General features: G+C 35.1%; 2 protein-coding genes across 3 annotated transcripts in view; both read right to left on the bottom strand.

Annotated features, from left to right (window-relative positions):
• Positions 1-2,235, bottom strand: part of si:ch211-257p13.3 (kinesin-like protein KIFC3) — a 31,423-nt gene extending 29,188 nt beyond the window's left edge. Inside the window, exons 1-3 of one of the 2 annotated variants that reach the window (XM_048152872.1) lie at positions 2,083-2,235; positions 1,588-1,681; positions 1,298-1,412 (exon numbers count right to left, since the gene is read on the bottom strand). The gene's annotated coding sequence lies outside the window, so the exon portion shown is untranslated. Of the gene's footprint in view, positions 1-1,297; positions 1,413-1,587; positions 1,682-1,972 lie in introns of both variants that reach the window. The other variant, XM_048152871.1, reaches the window with a different exon arrangement.
• Positions 2,236-4,683: 2,448 nt separating this feature from the next.
• On the bottom strand, positions 4,684-15,706 carry LOC125243568 (steroid 21-hydroxylase). Its single transcript, XM_048153314.1, has 12 exons — positions 15,411-15,706; positions 15,076-15,267; positions 13,236-13,325; positions 12,975-13,129; positions 12,371-12,466; positions 12,159-12,269; positions 10,521-10,607; positions 10,351-10,434; positions 9,754-9,867; positions 9,322-9,488; positions 5,287-5,390; positions 4,684-5,191 (listed from the first exon to the last, which is right to left on the bottom strand). Exons 1-12 carry the CDS (start codon positions 15,532-15,534, stop codon positions 4,947-4,949), a joined length of 1,569 nt encoding a protein of 522 aa, XP_048009271.1. The 5' UTR covers positions 15,535-15,706; the 3' UTR covers positions 4,684-4,946.
• Positions 15,707-16,028: the final 322 nt, after the last annotated feature.

Raw genomic sequence — 16,028 nt, 5'->3', positions numbered from 1 at the left:
ACTTTATTGCACAATTTACTTAAAAAAAAAAAAAATTTCTCAAATCACAGAATTGCTGTCATAATTTTTTTTTTAAAAACCACTAAGTATTTTAAGTTATTTGACATGTTTCATACAATCTAATCCAGCAAAATCCTAAAGCAATTTGAACTTTACAAGTTTGTGACTTAGTGAGTAATTATATATATATATATATATATTCTGTGCTTCATTGTTTGAATCAACATGTCCTCAGTACATACAAGTAATATTATGTACATTTAAACCAGTGTTGCCATATCTTGCTAAACAAAAGAGTGATGAAAACAATCCCAAAATAAGCAACTATCATCACCAAAACAACCTACTTTAGTTTTTTGTTCACTGCCTTATTTTACTATAAACCTGTATAAAACCAACATTAAATAAAGTTATGCTGCAATTTTGACATTCAGAAAACGTTTTCAATAATTATATCATTTAAAAAAAATAAAAATGTTTTGAATATATTTATGAGTAGATAATGAGTGGATTTATCACACACACACATTTACCAAAGCTGCTTATAAGTGGACATGGCAACACTGACTTAAACAGAGTCCCATTCTTTCTTTACAAAGGACTACATTGTTGATGATGCTAAACAATTTATTCATCACTTAGGGATTTTAAAAGCCTCAATGTCACTGTAACAGATTTAATAGGTTATAAGCAAACTCTATTATATGATTAGATGTAAACAAACTCCAATTTCTGTTGTATAATATACTATAAATGTTAGCTTATTAAGACAGAAGGCCTTTACATGTAACAGTAAAACACAGTACATATGCCTGCTAGTAACCTGGGAGTAAAAAAATAGCATTTTGTGGTTCTCTGTTATCTTTGGAAAACATTACTTGCTGCCTAAGTCAGTCCCAGCCTTTCAAATCAAGCAGGTATTTATTAAGGCCCTTCCTGGTGGTCCAGCATCCTAAAGCCATGATGACTTTAAGGATCCAGCTGAGGAGTCCTTCTGTAGGCAACATGAGGGAACTCAAAGATCCAGATCGGCTCCTTGGGGAAACTAATAAAGGGAGACTGAGGGCAACACTCCCTACTGCCCCTGCTGCATTTTCAGCAAACGCACACACCGTCAGCGAACAGGAAAGGGTGGAAAAGGCCAGGCAGCGTGACATAATGACCAACCCATCTGGAGATAGCCAATCAGAAAGTATTACGAAAAAAGTGGAGCCAATCAGGAGTATACGGGCTGTTATGTGGTCATCACTAAGCCACAGGAAGTCAAAAGTAGAAAGCACAGGTCCAAGTGATTCACCTGCCCATTCTAGATCGTTCTGGAGTGACATGATCATTTGGTTACTGGGAGATAAGAATGAAAGGACAGAGGAGCAGCCAATCAGGAGGAAGCCCATTGATGAAGCTCTGTGATCCTGCAAACAGAGAAAGAAAAGTTATAACATTGCAACACATGCATCTTACTGATATGTTATAACAAATAACTGCATCTTACTGATTTTATATATATATATATATATATATATATATATATATATATATATATATATATATAAATCACTGCATTCAAGTCACTGAATGAACGTTTACCTTGAATAGCTGATATGCAGCATGAAGTGATGAGACAGACAAAATCATAAATGTCATGGCTGTGGTAAACTCTTTTATAAAATCCATCAGTGCCCTATGAACACATAAATCACAAATTTACGCACATTTAAATGTACACTACAAACATGTTAAGCATAACATTACTGAGATACAAAGGATGAAATTACAACGCATAAGGGAAGTTTGAAACTACTGGCAGACATACAAACTCTCATTGGACAATGCAACAAACTTGATGGTAAAACACAGCTAAAAAAGCTATATGTATATAAATATAGTAATGTGACTACAAATTAAGCTACTTACTAACACATTACTAACAACTGGAAACCGTACTGTAGCGAATAGGATTGTCACGCCCTACCTGAGCAGTAAAAGAGGTCTTTCATTGTTCAGCGTATATTTACAGAGACATGGCAAATTGCAAAACTTCAAGCTACTGAATTAAGATATAAATGAAAGCAGTTGTCATACTTTTCTGAGGCAAAATGACAAAGATTGCGCTCAGCATGTGCTCGCTGTTTATCAACAACCGGAGCAAGCACAGGAAGTGTGTGCAGTTCTGCGCTTAGCGGGTAGCGTGTGTGTTCTACCCTCTAGTGGACGACAGAGGAACAGCACCAATATTGAGATCACTACATACTCGGTTACTGCACTGTTATCCGACAATTTATCTCATGGAATACATAAAATCATGGTGTGTGTGTGTGCGTGTGTGTGTGTTTATGAGGACAAAAATGTGTATAATTACATGGGTATTAAAACGTAAAAATGGTTTATGAGGACACTTCCTGTGTCCTCGTAAACCAAATGGCTTAAAAACCATACTAAATGGTGTTCTTTTTTTAATTAAAAAAATGCAGAAATGCAGTTTCCTGTGATGGGTTGGTTTAGGAGTAGTGTAGGGGTAATAGAATATACAGTGTGTACAGAATAAAAACCATTATGTCTTTGGAGAGCCCCCGTAAACCACATATACAAGTGTGTGTGTGTGTGTGTGATGCTGCATCTATGCCGCTAGATATCTGTGCAACATAAAAATATAGAGTGTACATTTAAGAATTCAAGAAACTTATAATAAACAATATCTTTAATGCATAATTCCCCAGTTAAACTCAAACATCTTAAAGGATTAGTTCACTTTCAAATTCAAATTTCCTGATAATTTACTCACCCCCATGTCATCCAAGATGTTCATGTCTTCCTTTCTTAAGTCGAAAAGAAATGAAGGTTTTTGATGAAAACATTCCAGGATTTTTCTCCATATAGTGGACTTCAATGGTCTCTAAACAGTTGAAGGTCAAAATTACAGTTTCAGTGCAGCTTCAAAGCGTTCTACACAATCCCAGATGAGGAATAAGGGTCTTATCTAGAGAAACCATTGCTCATTTTCTAAAAAACAAAACAAAACAACAACAAAAAAAAAAACATATATACGTTTTAACCATAATGCTCATCTTAAACTAGCTCTCTTTTTCTTCTTCTCTATTAGAATTCCAGCAGTGTAGGCACTGCTAAGTGTATCACTGCCCTCCACAGGTCAAAGTTTGAACTAATTGTTATATACTTGCACTAGCATATTGTATGACAATTTAGTTCAAACTTTGACCTGTGGAGGGCAGTAATACACTTAGCAGTGTCTACACTGCTGGGATTCAAATAGAGAAGAAGAGAGCTAGTTCAAGATGAGCATTTATGGTTAAAACTTATACATTTTTTAAAAAAATTTTTAGAAAATGAGCAATGGTTTATCTAGATAAGACTCTTATTTCTCGTCTGTGATTGCTGTAAACTGTAATTTTGACCTTCAACCATTTGGGCTCCATTGAAGTCCACTATATGGAGAAAAATCCTGGAATGTTTTCATCAAAAACCTTAATTTCTTTTCGACTGAAGAAAGAAGGATATGGACATCTTGGATAACATGGGAGTGAGTAAATTATCAGGAAATTTTAATTTGAAAGTGAACTAATCCTTTAAGTTATTATTACTTGAGACTCATCACCTTACAGACAATCAAAAACAAACAAACAAACAAAGTCGACAAAAAAAAGAGTAGTTGACAGAGTGCCTTGTTAAACGATATAGCAAAAAAATGTAGAAAATACATAGAAAAAATAGGTCTACAGGGTGTTTGTGATGTAACTGATAAAATATTTTATAACATAAATTATTGAAATATGTTAGCATTTAATGAATTTAAATGAAATAAAAGTTAAAACTACTTAGACATTGTGCATTTAGCCATTCATTTTAATGCTTTACTTAAGCTTTATTGGAATTCTTTACAGTGACATATTTATAGCGTAGTATACAGGTTTCTAGTTAAATAGTAAGCTGTTGCTCAAAAGTACCCAAAGAAGCCCTAAATCACATTACTCTCTATGTTTATGACAAGAAAAATGTTTCCAGCTAGAGTGCTGCAGATGATGCATTTCTGTAGGCCGTCCCTTAAGTTAGCATCACCCTGGTTCCCTCAACATTTTTCCATTGACTTTTGGATAATTGCAGAAAATAAGCTCTGTAACCAACAAAAGTTTATGATTCTTACATGCACATATAATTCAATAGAATAAAAGTAATGCGTATTTTGCGTGCTGTCCGGGGGGAGGGCTCCGAGCTCGGAATATTGGCCCGAACTCCCTCTGGTGTGGTAAAAATAGATAGAACTAGAAGTGAGGAGATGCAGTTGAGGAGGAATGCTGATAAACTCTCAGAAGAACAGAGGTAAGTCTGTTGTATTTATACCTCTAGTATTGGTTGAGTTGATTAACTGAATGCTCCACCTGTGCTAATTAAGTTAATTATCTGAACCTGCTCCTCCCGAATTTTGTTAATAAAACATCATGTATTGTTCACCAAGATAATATTTACATATTTTATGAATTTTGGAGCGACTTTAGATTATAAACAAACTACACCATGGTCACAAGACTTCAGTGTCACCATCACTAAGCTTCCAACAGCTCTTTGTTTAAAATTTACAAGTTGGAACATTTGAGTTAGAAAAGTTTAATAAAGATCACAACACAAGAAGGCTGTAAAAGCTGAATAGTGAGTAGATGAATATTCCTGTTCGGCATGATGGCGTTTAATATCTGTCAACCTCTGTAGTCCCATTTGGTCTCTTGTTTTACAAGTCACATAGAAGCTTAAAAAATTCATGAGTGGGTTACTGAAGTGTTTTATATTGTGGAATTAAAAAGGAAAATATCTTGAGCTTATGTTAACCCATTAAAAAAAACTTTGACATTGGGATGATTAAACTGGAAGTTCAAAATTGCTAACTCATTTCTGGGTTTTAGAACTCATTCCTGCGACACTCTATTCATAATCAGTTACTGTTCTCTTGGGTGTGCTATAACTGTGTATGGCTTGACTTTAAGAACCACACTGGCAACGCCTCGCAGGTCAGGCAGAGGCTCCTCTTTACTGGCAGGCAGGAACTGAAAGTCTCGCAGCAGATAAGCCGTGAAGAGAAACATTTCCATTTTGGCAACTGCCTCTCCCAGACACAGTCGGGCCCCCCCTCCGAAAGGGATCAGGGCACGAAGGGACCCGCCACCACCTTCCAAAAAGCGTTCTGAAATAATTCAGATTCACTGTCACAGTTAATGAGCACTGCATTATGTGTGTAAATATGCAAATTAGAGAAGTCTGACTTGTGTGGTTTCGTACCTGGTTTGAAGCTGTATGGGTCATTCCAAATGTCTGGATCATGGTGGGCACCATACAGATTAGGAATAATTATTGTATTTTGGGGGATGAAATAGCCTGCAATACTAAACAGAGGACTGAATTAAGTTCGTTGAAGAATCTGACTTAACATTACAGGGGCTACATGTAGAATTCAGAAACCCTTGTTAATAGTGACACCAGTGGCCATTAAGTGAACTGCAGTCGGCTCATGCTCGCACTCATGCAGACTGAACGTGATTTAAAGGGTTAGTTCACCCAAAAATGAAAATTCTGTCATTAATTACTCACCCTCATGCCGTTCCACACCCGTAAGACCTTCATTGATCTTCAGAACACAAATTAAGATATTTTAGTTGAAATCCGATCTCTCAAGATCATAAAGTGACGAGAATATTTTTGCGCCAAAAAAAAACTAAATAACGGCTTATATAGTGATGGCCGATTTCAAAACACTGCTTCAGGAAGCATCGGAGCACAAATGAATCAGTGTATCGAATCATGATTCAGATCGCGTGTCAAACTGCCAACGGCTGAAATCACGTGACTTTGGCACTCTGTGCTCCGAATCTTCCTGAAGCAGTGTTTTGAAATCGGCCATTGCTTTATAAGTCGTTATTTTGATTTTTTCGTGCACCAAAAATATTCTCGTCGCTTTATAATATTAATATTGAACCACTGTACTCACATGAACTGATTTAGATATGTTTTTAGTACCTTTATGGATCTTGAGAGAGGAAATGTCATTGCTCCCTATGCAGGCCTCACGGAGCCATTGGATTTCAACTAAAATATCTTAATTTGTGTTCTGAAGATTAATGAAGGTCTTACAGGTGTGGAATGGCATGAGTGTAAGTAATAAATTACAGAATTTTTATTTTTGGGTGAACTAACCCTTTAAGGCTCATGGTGATGGCGAACTTCACTTAAAGGTGCTAAAGAGGATGCTTTGTTTTATACATTTTTGCAATATTACTTGAATCTGTCTTTACTAACTGATAAAAGACTATTTATTAGGTGCACTGAAAGGAATAATATTAATATACATCATCTGTGCACGAGGTAGGGCCTTAAAAACATCAGCCAATCGATGATCGCGTAAACGATTGGCCCTCTGGCTTGTCAATCACTGCCGTGACGTTCCTCGTGAGAGACGAGCGCGGCTGCGCGGTCCAGTAACTTTCCACACTCCACAGGCGCCGCATGCAATGTTTTTGTCAGGAGACAGGAGTAACAACTGCAGATTATGAGTTACCTGCGGTGAGTCCGACATAATGAATCCACTAACACGACACAGCGAATGCCGGTGGTAAACACTCGTGTTCCAATATGAGTGTTTACGAGTTTTGGGATGCGTTCCTTCGAAGGAGGGGGGTTGTTCTTACGCATGCGCTCATTTCAAAAACTCAGTAACAGTCTTTGGTTTCTCAGTCGACGAAAAGAACCTCTTTAGCACCTTTAAGTAAAAAGAAGTTGGAAATAACTTCGCAGTGATACTTTTAACAAACATCTCATCGCTGCCGAGAGCAACGTTTAATATGTAAATAGGCCTAATGTGCTTTTCTCAATAACAAAATAAGCACACAACAAAAACGACAGCGATGGGAAAACAGCAGTTAAAGAATCTGATCATAGCGATGTGGATACGTTTCCAGCTCTGCAATTCACCGGCATCATGTCGACAGATTAAAATTACAATGTGAAAAAAATCACCAGGAATTTGTAGCTACATAGAATTTTACTCCATCAGAATGATATTTCATTGCTCTAAAATGTGTGAATTTTTCCAGAGCCAGTTAAGCGCAAATGATGCCCAACAGCTTATTTCATTTGTCATCTGAACTACGCTTTTACCCGGTTAAAAAAGTTCAGACCTCAGAAAAATGAATATGTCCACTGTTCAGTAGATAGATCCAACAGCGACAAACACTAATTCTATCTATCAGGATGTATACCAATGCTGTTAAGATTAAAGTCACTGTGCAATAGAATAGTGACAAATCTTTTCTTCCATATTCTAACGAACATCCAAGTGTAACAGAATATCAAAAAAGGGCCTGGACTTGGTTCTGTGGATCGGTTGTTGATGGGATTTTGAGATATGGGTATTGCACTTAAAAATGGGGACAGATGAACACGGTATAGTCGGACTAAGTGATTGGTGAAGTCCTGCACACGTCACCAGAGAGAAGTCTGTCGTTTTCACCTGAAGATCCAATTAAGAAATTTTCTTGATTAAAAAGGTTGAAAAAGGATTAGGAGATCAAAACTAAACTAAAATAAAATAAAATAAACACATAAATTAATAGTTCACAATAAGATCTATAACATGTATTTGAACAATAGATTGGGTGAATGTTCATTTCATGCCGACAGGTTATTTTGTTTCAGCGTTGTACACTACCGCTCAAAAGTTTGGGATCGGTTTTTAAAAGAAGTTTCGTCTGCTCACCAAGGGTGCATTTACTTAATTAAAAATACAGTAAAAACAGTAATATTGTGAAATATTATTACAATTTAAAATAACTGTTTTCTATTTGAAATATTTTAAAATGTAATTTATTCTTGTGTTGGCAAAGCTGAATTTTCAGCATCGTTAATCCAGACTTCAGTGTCACATGATCCTTCAGAAATCATTCTAATATGTCAATTTGCTGCTCAAGAAACATTTAGTGATTACAATTGTACAAAATATTTGTGTACAATATTTTTTTTCAGGATTCTTTGATGAATAGAAAGTTCAAAAGAACAGTGTTTATTTGAAATCTACAGAAGAGGATTAGGGCCAAGCAATAATAAAAAAATAAGAGATTAAAGAGATTAAAGTTTTTAAATTTCGAGAAAAAATTTGTTAAATTTCGAGAAAAAAGTTTAAATAAAATGTTGAGAATAAACTCATTAAATTACGAGAAAAAACTCGTTAAATTTCGAGAAAAAAGTCGAGATAAAATGTTGAGAATAAACTCGTTAATAAATTACGAGAAAAAACTTGTTAAATTTCGAGAAAAAAGTCGAGATAAAATGTTGAGAATAAAGTCATTAAATTACGAGAAAAAAGTCGTTAAATTACGAGAACAAATTCGTTAAATTATGAGAATAAACTCGTTAAATTTCGAGAAAAAAGTCGAGATAAAATGTTGAGAATAAACTCATTAAATTATGACTTTATTCTCAACATTTTATTTCGATTTTTTTCTCGAAATTTAACAAGTTTTTTCTCGAAATTTAACAACTTTAATCTCGAGATGATTTTAATTTTTTATTATTGCTTGGCCCTAATCCTCTTCCGTAGAAATCTAATCTTTTGTAACATTATAAATGTCTTTACTGTCACTTTTGATTGATTTAATGCATCCTTGCTGAATAAAAGTATTAATTTCTTTTCAAAAAAATAAAAATAAAAATTCTTACTGACCCCAAACTTTTGAACGGTAGTGTATATGTAGGCATTGTGATTGACATAACCGATAAAATCTTTAGAATCGGTTGGGGGGCGGGGTTTATGTAAAAATGTTTTGGGAAAAGTGGCCTGTTTTTCCGTTCATTATAGGTCATGGAAATTCAGGGAAAAGTCAGGGAATTTGACATTTGGCTTAGAGTGGGAACCCTGTCTTTAGACAAAAATATTTCTGCTGCTTTCAAACTGTGGACAAATAAGCTAATTAATGTTATTATATTTTGGCCACATAATGTAGAGCATAAAACCGTACTTCCTTCTGTAAATTGGCCTGTAAGAACTAGACCAGCTGACTGGCTGGTAAATTACCCAAGAATCACCGGCTAAGCAAGAAAAATGCTGGTTAGCTATCTCAAAAAATAAAAGCTCTTTAAATATAGTACTTCTAACACTTTTGTATTTGGGAAATTTTATGAAAGAATGAAAACAAAACAATTGTTAGATGAACAAAATCCTCATAGGCATTTATGATTATTGTGCCATTAGTTCAACTTGACAAACTGAAACTGAAAACTGAAAAATTGCGAGTAATCACAGCACTGATTTGACCTTATGCTCACCTGCTGTTTCGTATGGCCCTGTGAGGCACGGCGAGGGGAGCTACAGGTCGTAGTCTCAACATCTCATTGATCAGCGCACACAGATACGGCAGTCTGTGTCGGTCGCTGTACTGAGGGTACCGCACATCTAGCACACCACACAGCTCCTCGTACACTTTATTCTGAACCTGGACGGTGAGAGAATGAAAATACTTTGTGCTGAATGTTTGTTTTTAGATTTTTTGTAGATAAGGGATTTCCAATCCAGCTCCTTGATGTAATGTTCAAGTTTAACTGCAACCCTGGTTAAATACACTTGAACCAAGATACTCAAGGTCTTCAGGATAACTAGGTTGAAGCTAAACTCTGTAGGACGTTGGCACTCCAGGACCAGGATTGGACACCACTGCATGTAGATAGAAGACATTTAAAAAAACAGAAAACAACAAGTACCTCAGGCCTGTGTAAAAGGAAGGCCACAGTCCAGTTGAGCAAGGCCGCAGTAGTTTCTGTCCCTCCAATCAGCAGATCCACTGTAGTCATGTGCACATGAGTGTCTGTCAGAGTCTGTGTATAGGAGACAACAATATTTTGCATTTATTCAACAATACTGGATTCTTTATAGTATATAACTTTTTCGCCCCCATGACAAACTCCAATTCAATTGAAATTACTCGAATTTGTCTGCAAAATTTTGAGAAGCAACGGTAAATGTGACCTCAACTCTAGAACAATCATCTGTTTGTTTACATTTAAATGTGCATATGCAATAGTTGGAACAGTTTGAAAATACTGTATTTTACTGTACTGTGTTAAATAGATTAAAGATTTCATTCACTTGACAGATTACAAGTTATTTCCTTTATTCTTTTCAGCATGTTATGAGAACAAAAGAAGCTAAAAACTCAGTTTCAAAAAACTTCACATTCAAACAGGATGTTATGCCTGTTTCTATTCAATAGCAAAATATACATTTTATTTTTCAGTATTTTGAGTCCTCCATTTTGGGAAACTTTGGCCTAACCCCAAACAAACATGTTCATTGCTTACCATTTGATTGGCTCCCCCTTGTGGTGGTTTAAGGCACTGCAGAAGTGAAGAAGTCAGTGTGCCGCTGTCTTTATGGTCACTTCTCTGCACACATCACTCGATTAGTATTTTGCAAATTTTAGTTGACTATGTTTGATCATTACATTCATCATTTGAATATTCATTCTTACCTTAAACTCATCTATGTGTTTCCCTATCAGTTCATCACGTCTGGCTACCTCCTTCATGAGACGAGAGAATGGGGGGTTGGGTAATTTCTATGAAGAAAAAAATGACAAAAAAGGGTACAAATGGTACGGAAGAGGATTAGGGCCAAGCAATAATAAAAAAATAAAACCATCTCGAGATTAAAGTTGTTCAATTTCGAGAAAAAACATGTTAAATTTTGAGAAAAAAGTCGAAATAAAATGTTGAGAATAAACTCATTAAATTACGAGAAAAAGTTGTTAAATTATGAGAACAAGTTCGTTAAATTATAAAAAAAAAATTGCGTTAAATTTCGAGAAAAAAGTCGAGATAAAATGTTGAGAATAAACGTATTAAATTATGATAAAAAGTCGTTAAATTACGAGAACAAATTCGTTAAATTATGAGAAAAATTTAGTTAAATTTCGAGAAAAAAGTCGAGATAAAATGTTGAGAATAAAGTCATTAAATTATGAGAAAAAAAGTCGTTAAATTACGAGAACAAATTCGTTAAATTATGAGAAAAATGTCGTTAAATTTCGAGAAAAAAGTCGAGATAAAATGTTGAGAATAAACTCATTAAATTATGAGAAAAAAGTCGTTAAATTACGAATTTGTTCTCATAATTTATAACGACTTTTTTCTCGTAATTTAATTACTTTATTCTCAACATTTTATCTCGGCTTTTTTCTTGAAATTTAACGAGTTTTTTCTCGTAATTTAACAAGTTTATTCTCAACATTTTATCTCGACTTTTTTCTTGAAATTTAACGAGTTTTTTCTCGTAATTTAACGAGTTTATTCTCAACATTTTATCTAGACTTTTTTTCTTGAAATTTAACGAGTTTTTTTCTTGTAATTTAACGAGTTTATTCTCAACATTTTATCTCAACTTTTTTCTTGAAATTTAACGCTTTTTTTCTCGTAATTTAACGAGTTTATTCTCAACATTTTATCTCGACTTTTTTCTTGAAATTTAACGAGTTTTTTCTCGTAATTTATAACGAGTTTATTCTCAACATTTTATCTCGACTTTTTTCTTGAAATTTAACCCGATTTTTCTTGTAATTTAACGAGTTTATTCTCAAAATTTTATCTCGACTTTTTTCTTGAAATTTAACGAGTTTTTTCCTCGTAATTTAATGAGTTTATTCTCAACATTTTATCTCAACTTTTTTCTTGAAATTTAACGAGTTCTTTCTCGTAATTTAACGAGTTTATTCTCAACATTTTATCTCGACTTTTTTCTTTAAATTTAACGAGTTCTTTCTCGTAATTTAACGAGTTTATTCTCAACATTTTATCTCGACTTTTTTCTTGAAATTTAACCCGATTTTTCTCGTAATTTAACGAGTTTATTCTCAAAATTTTATCTCGACTTTTTTCTTGAAATTTAACGAGTTTTTTCTCGTAATTTAATGAGTTTATTCTCAACATTTTATTTCGAATTTTTTCTCGAAATTTAACGTGTTTTTTCTCTAAATTTAGCAACTTTAATCTCGAGATGGTTTTATTTTTTTATTATTGCTTGGCCCTAATCCTCTTCCGTACAAATGAAATAAATCTTGGGTCAAAACAATTCTAAAACTCAGCTACTTGGGGGTTAAAATCAAATGTGCTACCCTGAGAAGAGGGAAGGAGTCCAGCGCTGAGATCCACGGTGAACCCCAAAGAGACACAATCTTATTCAGACAGTCCTGCAGCTTCTGCAGCTCTTCTGAACACTTATCATACTGTCACAATGAGACAGCAGGAGGTTTCAGTGTGAGTGAGACCATGAAATTGTGGACACATAAACTGAATATTGTGGGGAATAACTTTTAAACATTATTACAGTTTTGTCAAAGGTTAGTGTTGTGATGACATTACTGGCGGCCACAGTAAAATCTTCAGATAAATCCACTGCTTTTCCTTCGTAGTCCCGCAACACCTGTTTCAAAACCACAAAATGTTTTCATTTAAGGGGCAGGGCTGTCTTAATAGATTAGTCTGTATCCCCACACACACAAGTTTGTTTTGCTATCAAGGTGAGGACATTCCATAGACATAATGGTTTTTATACTGTACAAACTGTATTGTCTATAGAAAGTCTCCATAAAACATGGAAACTCAATGTGTGTGTGTGTGTGTGTGTGTGTTTGTGTGTGTCATAGGGTGCTTCTTGATTCCTAAATTTTGCATTCTCATTTTCTTGCTCCTCTGTATGTGACCTGTGACCTGGCAACAGATCAAAGTCTGTTATGATGACTTCAAGTCACTGTTATTTATATAGCTTGCGCTTTATATAATACAGATAGTTTCAAAGCAGCAGGAAAATGGTTTAATGATGCAACAGAGTTCATTTCAGCTGTAGAGCAGCTCTAAAAGAAAACAGTGTCACTGTTCATTTGAACATGAAGAGTGTACTAGTGTGTGTGTAATATATATCTGTCCTATACCTGACAGAGATGGTGTGCTTGCTTTTCTATGACAGAGTGCAGGGAATCAGTTGTGCAGCGCTGCAGAGCACTATGTGCCACACGCCTGTGAGCCTTCCATTCCTCACTGAAATCACCCAGAGAAATGGTTCGCCCTCCACCTGACACTATATCAGCTAAGAGTGAGGTACAAGAACAAACACATATGACATATGATATATAGGCAGTCTTTCTGAAAAGATAATCATTTGACTGCTGGGCTAGTTAATCAAACTAAGTTACCTGTATATGAATGAGGCCTCCCAGCAAAGTCAGACCATTTTTTAATCAGAGCCTCGCGGATGATCTCACTATTGTTTAATATCACCATGGCTGCAAAAAACAATAAAAGACATGAAAAGGGATTTTTAATGATATAGGGGAGATTGGCGCTACAGTAGTTGCCACACTTTTTTTTTTTACTCCACTGAATATTTCTCAGGCTGTTATTTACGGAAGAGGATTAGGGCCAAGCAATAATAAAAAAATAAAACCATCTCGAGATTAAAGTTGTTAAATTTCAAGAAAAAACTCGTTAAATTTCGAGAAAAAAAGTCAAGATAAAATGTTGAGAATAAAGTCATTAAATTACGAGAAAAAAGTTGTTAGATTATGAGAACAAATTCGTTAAATTATGAGAAAAAAAAAGTTGTTAAATTTCGAGGAAAAAAGTCGAGATAAAATGTTGAGAATAAAGTCATTACGAGAAAAAAGTCGTTAAATTATGAGAACAAATTCGTAATTTAACGAATTTGTTCTCATAAATTAACAAATTTTTTCTCGTAATTTAACGAGTTTATTCTCAACATTTTATCTCGACTTTTTTCTTGAAATTTAACGAGTTTTTTCTCGTAATTTAATGAGTTTATTCTCAACATTTTATCTCGACCTTTTTCTCGAAATTTAATGAGTTTTTTCTCGTAAATTAACGAGTTTATTCTCAACATTTTATTAATTAATAATTATACTACGGGGATGTTGAATGCTCGAATCTGATTGGTTGATCAGTGTTCTAAGGATGTGTCATTATTGGTTTGGAACAACTCGGGTTGTTCCAAACCTGTATAAATTTCTTTGTTCTGTTGAACACAAAGGAAGATATTTTGAAGAACGTTTGTAACCAGGCTGCTTTAGGGCACCATTGACTTCCATAGTTGGAAAAAAAAAAAACTATGGAAGTCAATGGTGCCCCAGAACTGTTCAGTTTCCAACATTCTTCCAAATATCTTCCTTTGCGTTCAACAGAACAAAGAAAATTATACAGGTTGGGAATAACCTGAGGGTGAGTAAATGATGACAGAATTTTCATTTTTGGGTGAACTATCCCTTTAAGGACAAAAACCTGACAAATGTCTGACAAATGCACCATCGGAACAGTGTCTTGAGGTGTGGTAACCGTAGTATAAGCGGAATAACGTTAATTGACTCCAGGCCGTTGAATTCTTAGAAAATAATGCGCACCCGACGGAAAATGAAAAGTGTCTGCGTAATATCATTGCGCCTGCTGCACCCATGGTACGGCAGCAAAGTTCCTTGATTATTACGCCGAAATGAGAGTATAGTCCCCAACCATATCGGCCTAGAAAATCGCAACTTTTCATTTTCCGTCGGTCTTAGTACACGATGTAACTACAGAAGAGTCAAGTTTTAAATAGGGAAAATATTGAAACTCTTTGGTTATTTTTGAGCAAGATGCTAACGGTCTAATCGGATTCAATGAACTATGCTAAGCTATGCTAAAAGTGGTACCAGACCCGAAGATCGGCTGAATGGATTCGAAAACGGTAAAACTCAACTGTTTAACTCTAAGGGAGTTGGAAAATGAGCCTATTTTCAAACAAAAAAGTGAAATGTTCCTTTAACAAAATATGTTACTTATCGATAAAACAAAAGAAAAATAGAATTATTAAAATGTTTTCTATTTTGTTTAATTGGGCTTTTGAATACCTTATTGAGACATAAGCCTTGTGACAACTAATCCAATTTTAATGATCAAAGTTTATGTAATTCTACATTTGAATGAGTTGTGGTTCATAGTTCATGAAATTTACTAACATGGAGATAAAATAAAAAGATGAATTACTTGTGCTGCCACAGTTGAGCCGATAGATATTTCCATAGCGATGTGCCAGTGCAGTCAAGTGGATGGGCAGATGATCTTTTGCGAGATCCAGCATGTTGCCCAGCAAAGGGAGAGAGAATGGACCAGGAAGAGCAGGAGAAAGAGGACTAAGGAAGCGCTTAGAGAGGGAATGCGGGAGTTTGGGCACAGCAGCTAGGTCGGTGCAAAGACACATACATATTAAAATGGAGCAGAGTTATCGAATCTCCTTTTTCACTTTTCTAGTATTCAGGTTATCAATGGAAATATTCTTGAATCTAAGCCTCCACAGCTATAAACTGAATCAAGCCACCTACCTTCTGGTTTGTTGCTTGCTTTGGCATCTCCGTCACTTTGCCTGTCAGTCTGTCTACAGAGTTGGACCACAAGCATCCACAAAATGAACAGTAACAGCACCACACTCACCGCTGAGATACACATGCTGTTCTTTACTGAGTCTAAAAACTTTCTGAAAGCTTTTCTTTTACTCTACCCCTTTTATCATCTTCCTCCTCTAACCTTGCACATGATCGAGTGCTGTTTCTCAATGTATCCTCTCATCAAGGATAAGTAAATATTATGTTGACCTTTATCTCAATCTTACTCTCAAAGCAAGAAGAATGAACCTCTAACATTACGATTTGATGAATGATATTACAGGATACCAAGTTCCCATTGGCTTTATGACCAACAAAGTTTCTATTTAGTCAAAAAAAAAAAAGAAAGTAGCCTACATATAAACAGTGGACTCTAACACTAAGTTACTGTGCATGCTATTGTATAACCTTTACTGCCGAGCTCCATCCTGATATATTGCCGCAAGGCATTGGATGGAAAGGCCCCATTCATTGCAAATAAAGCAGTGATTCAGCATAAGCTAGGGAATATAGTGAAATACAGTTACCACCCTGAAAAACCAATCAAAGAAGTATAGT

Source organism: Megalobrama amblycephala, linkage group LG13, assembly GCF_018812025.1.
Source record: "Megalobrama amblycephala isolate DHTTF-2021 linkage group LG13, ASM1881202v1, whole genome shotgun sequence".
NCBI classification, from domain to species: Eukaryota; Metazoa; Chordata; class Actinopteri; order Cypriniformes; family Xenocyprididae; genus Megalobrama; species Megalobrama amblycephala.
Note: the sequence above shows the minus strand (reverse complement) of the source record. Positions and strands in the feature narration are given on the sequence as shown.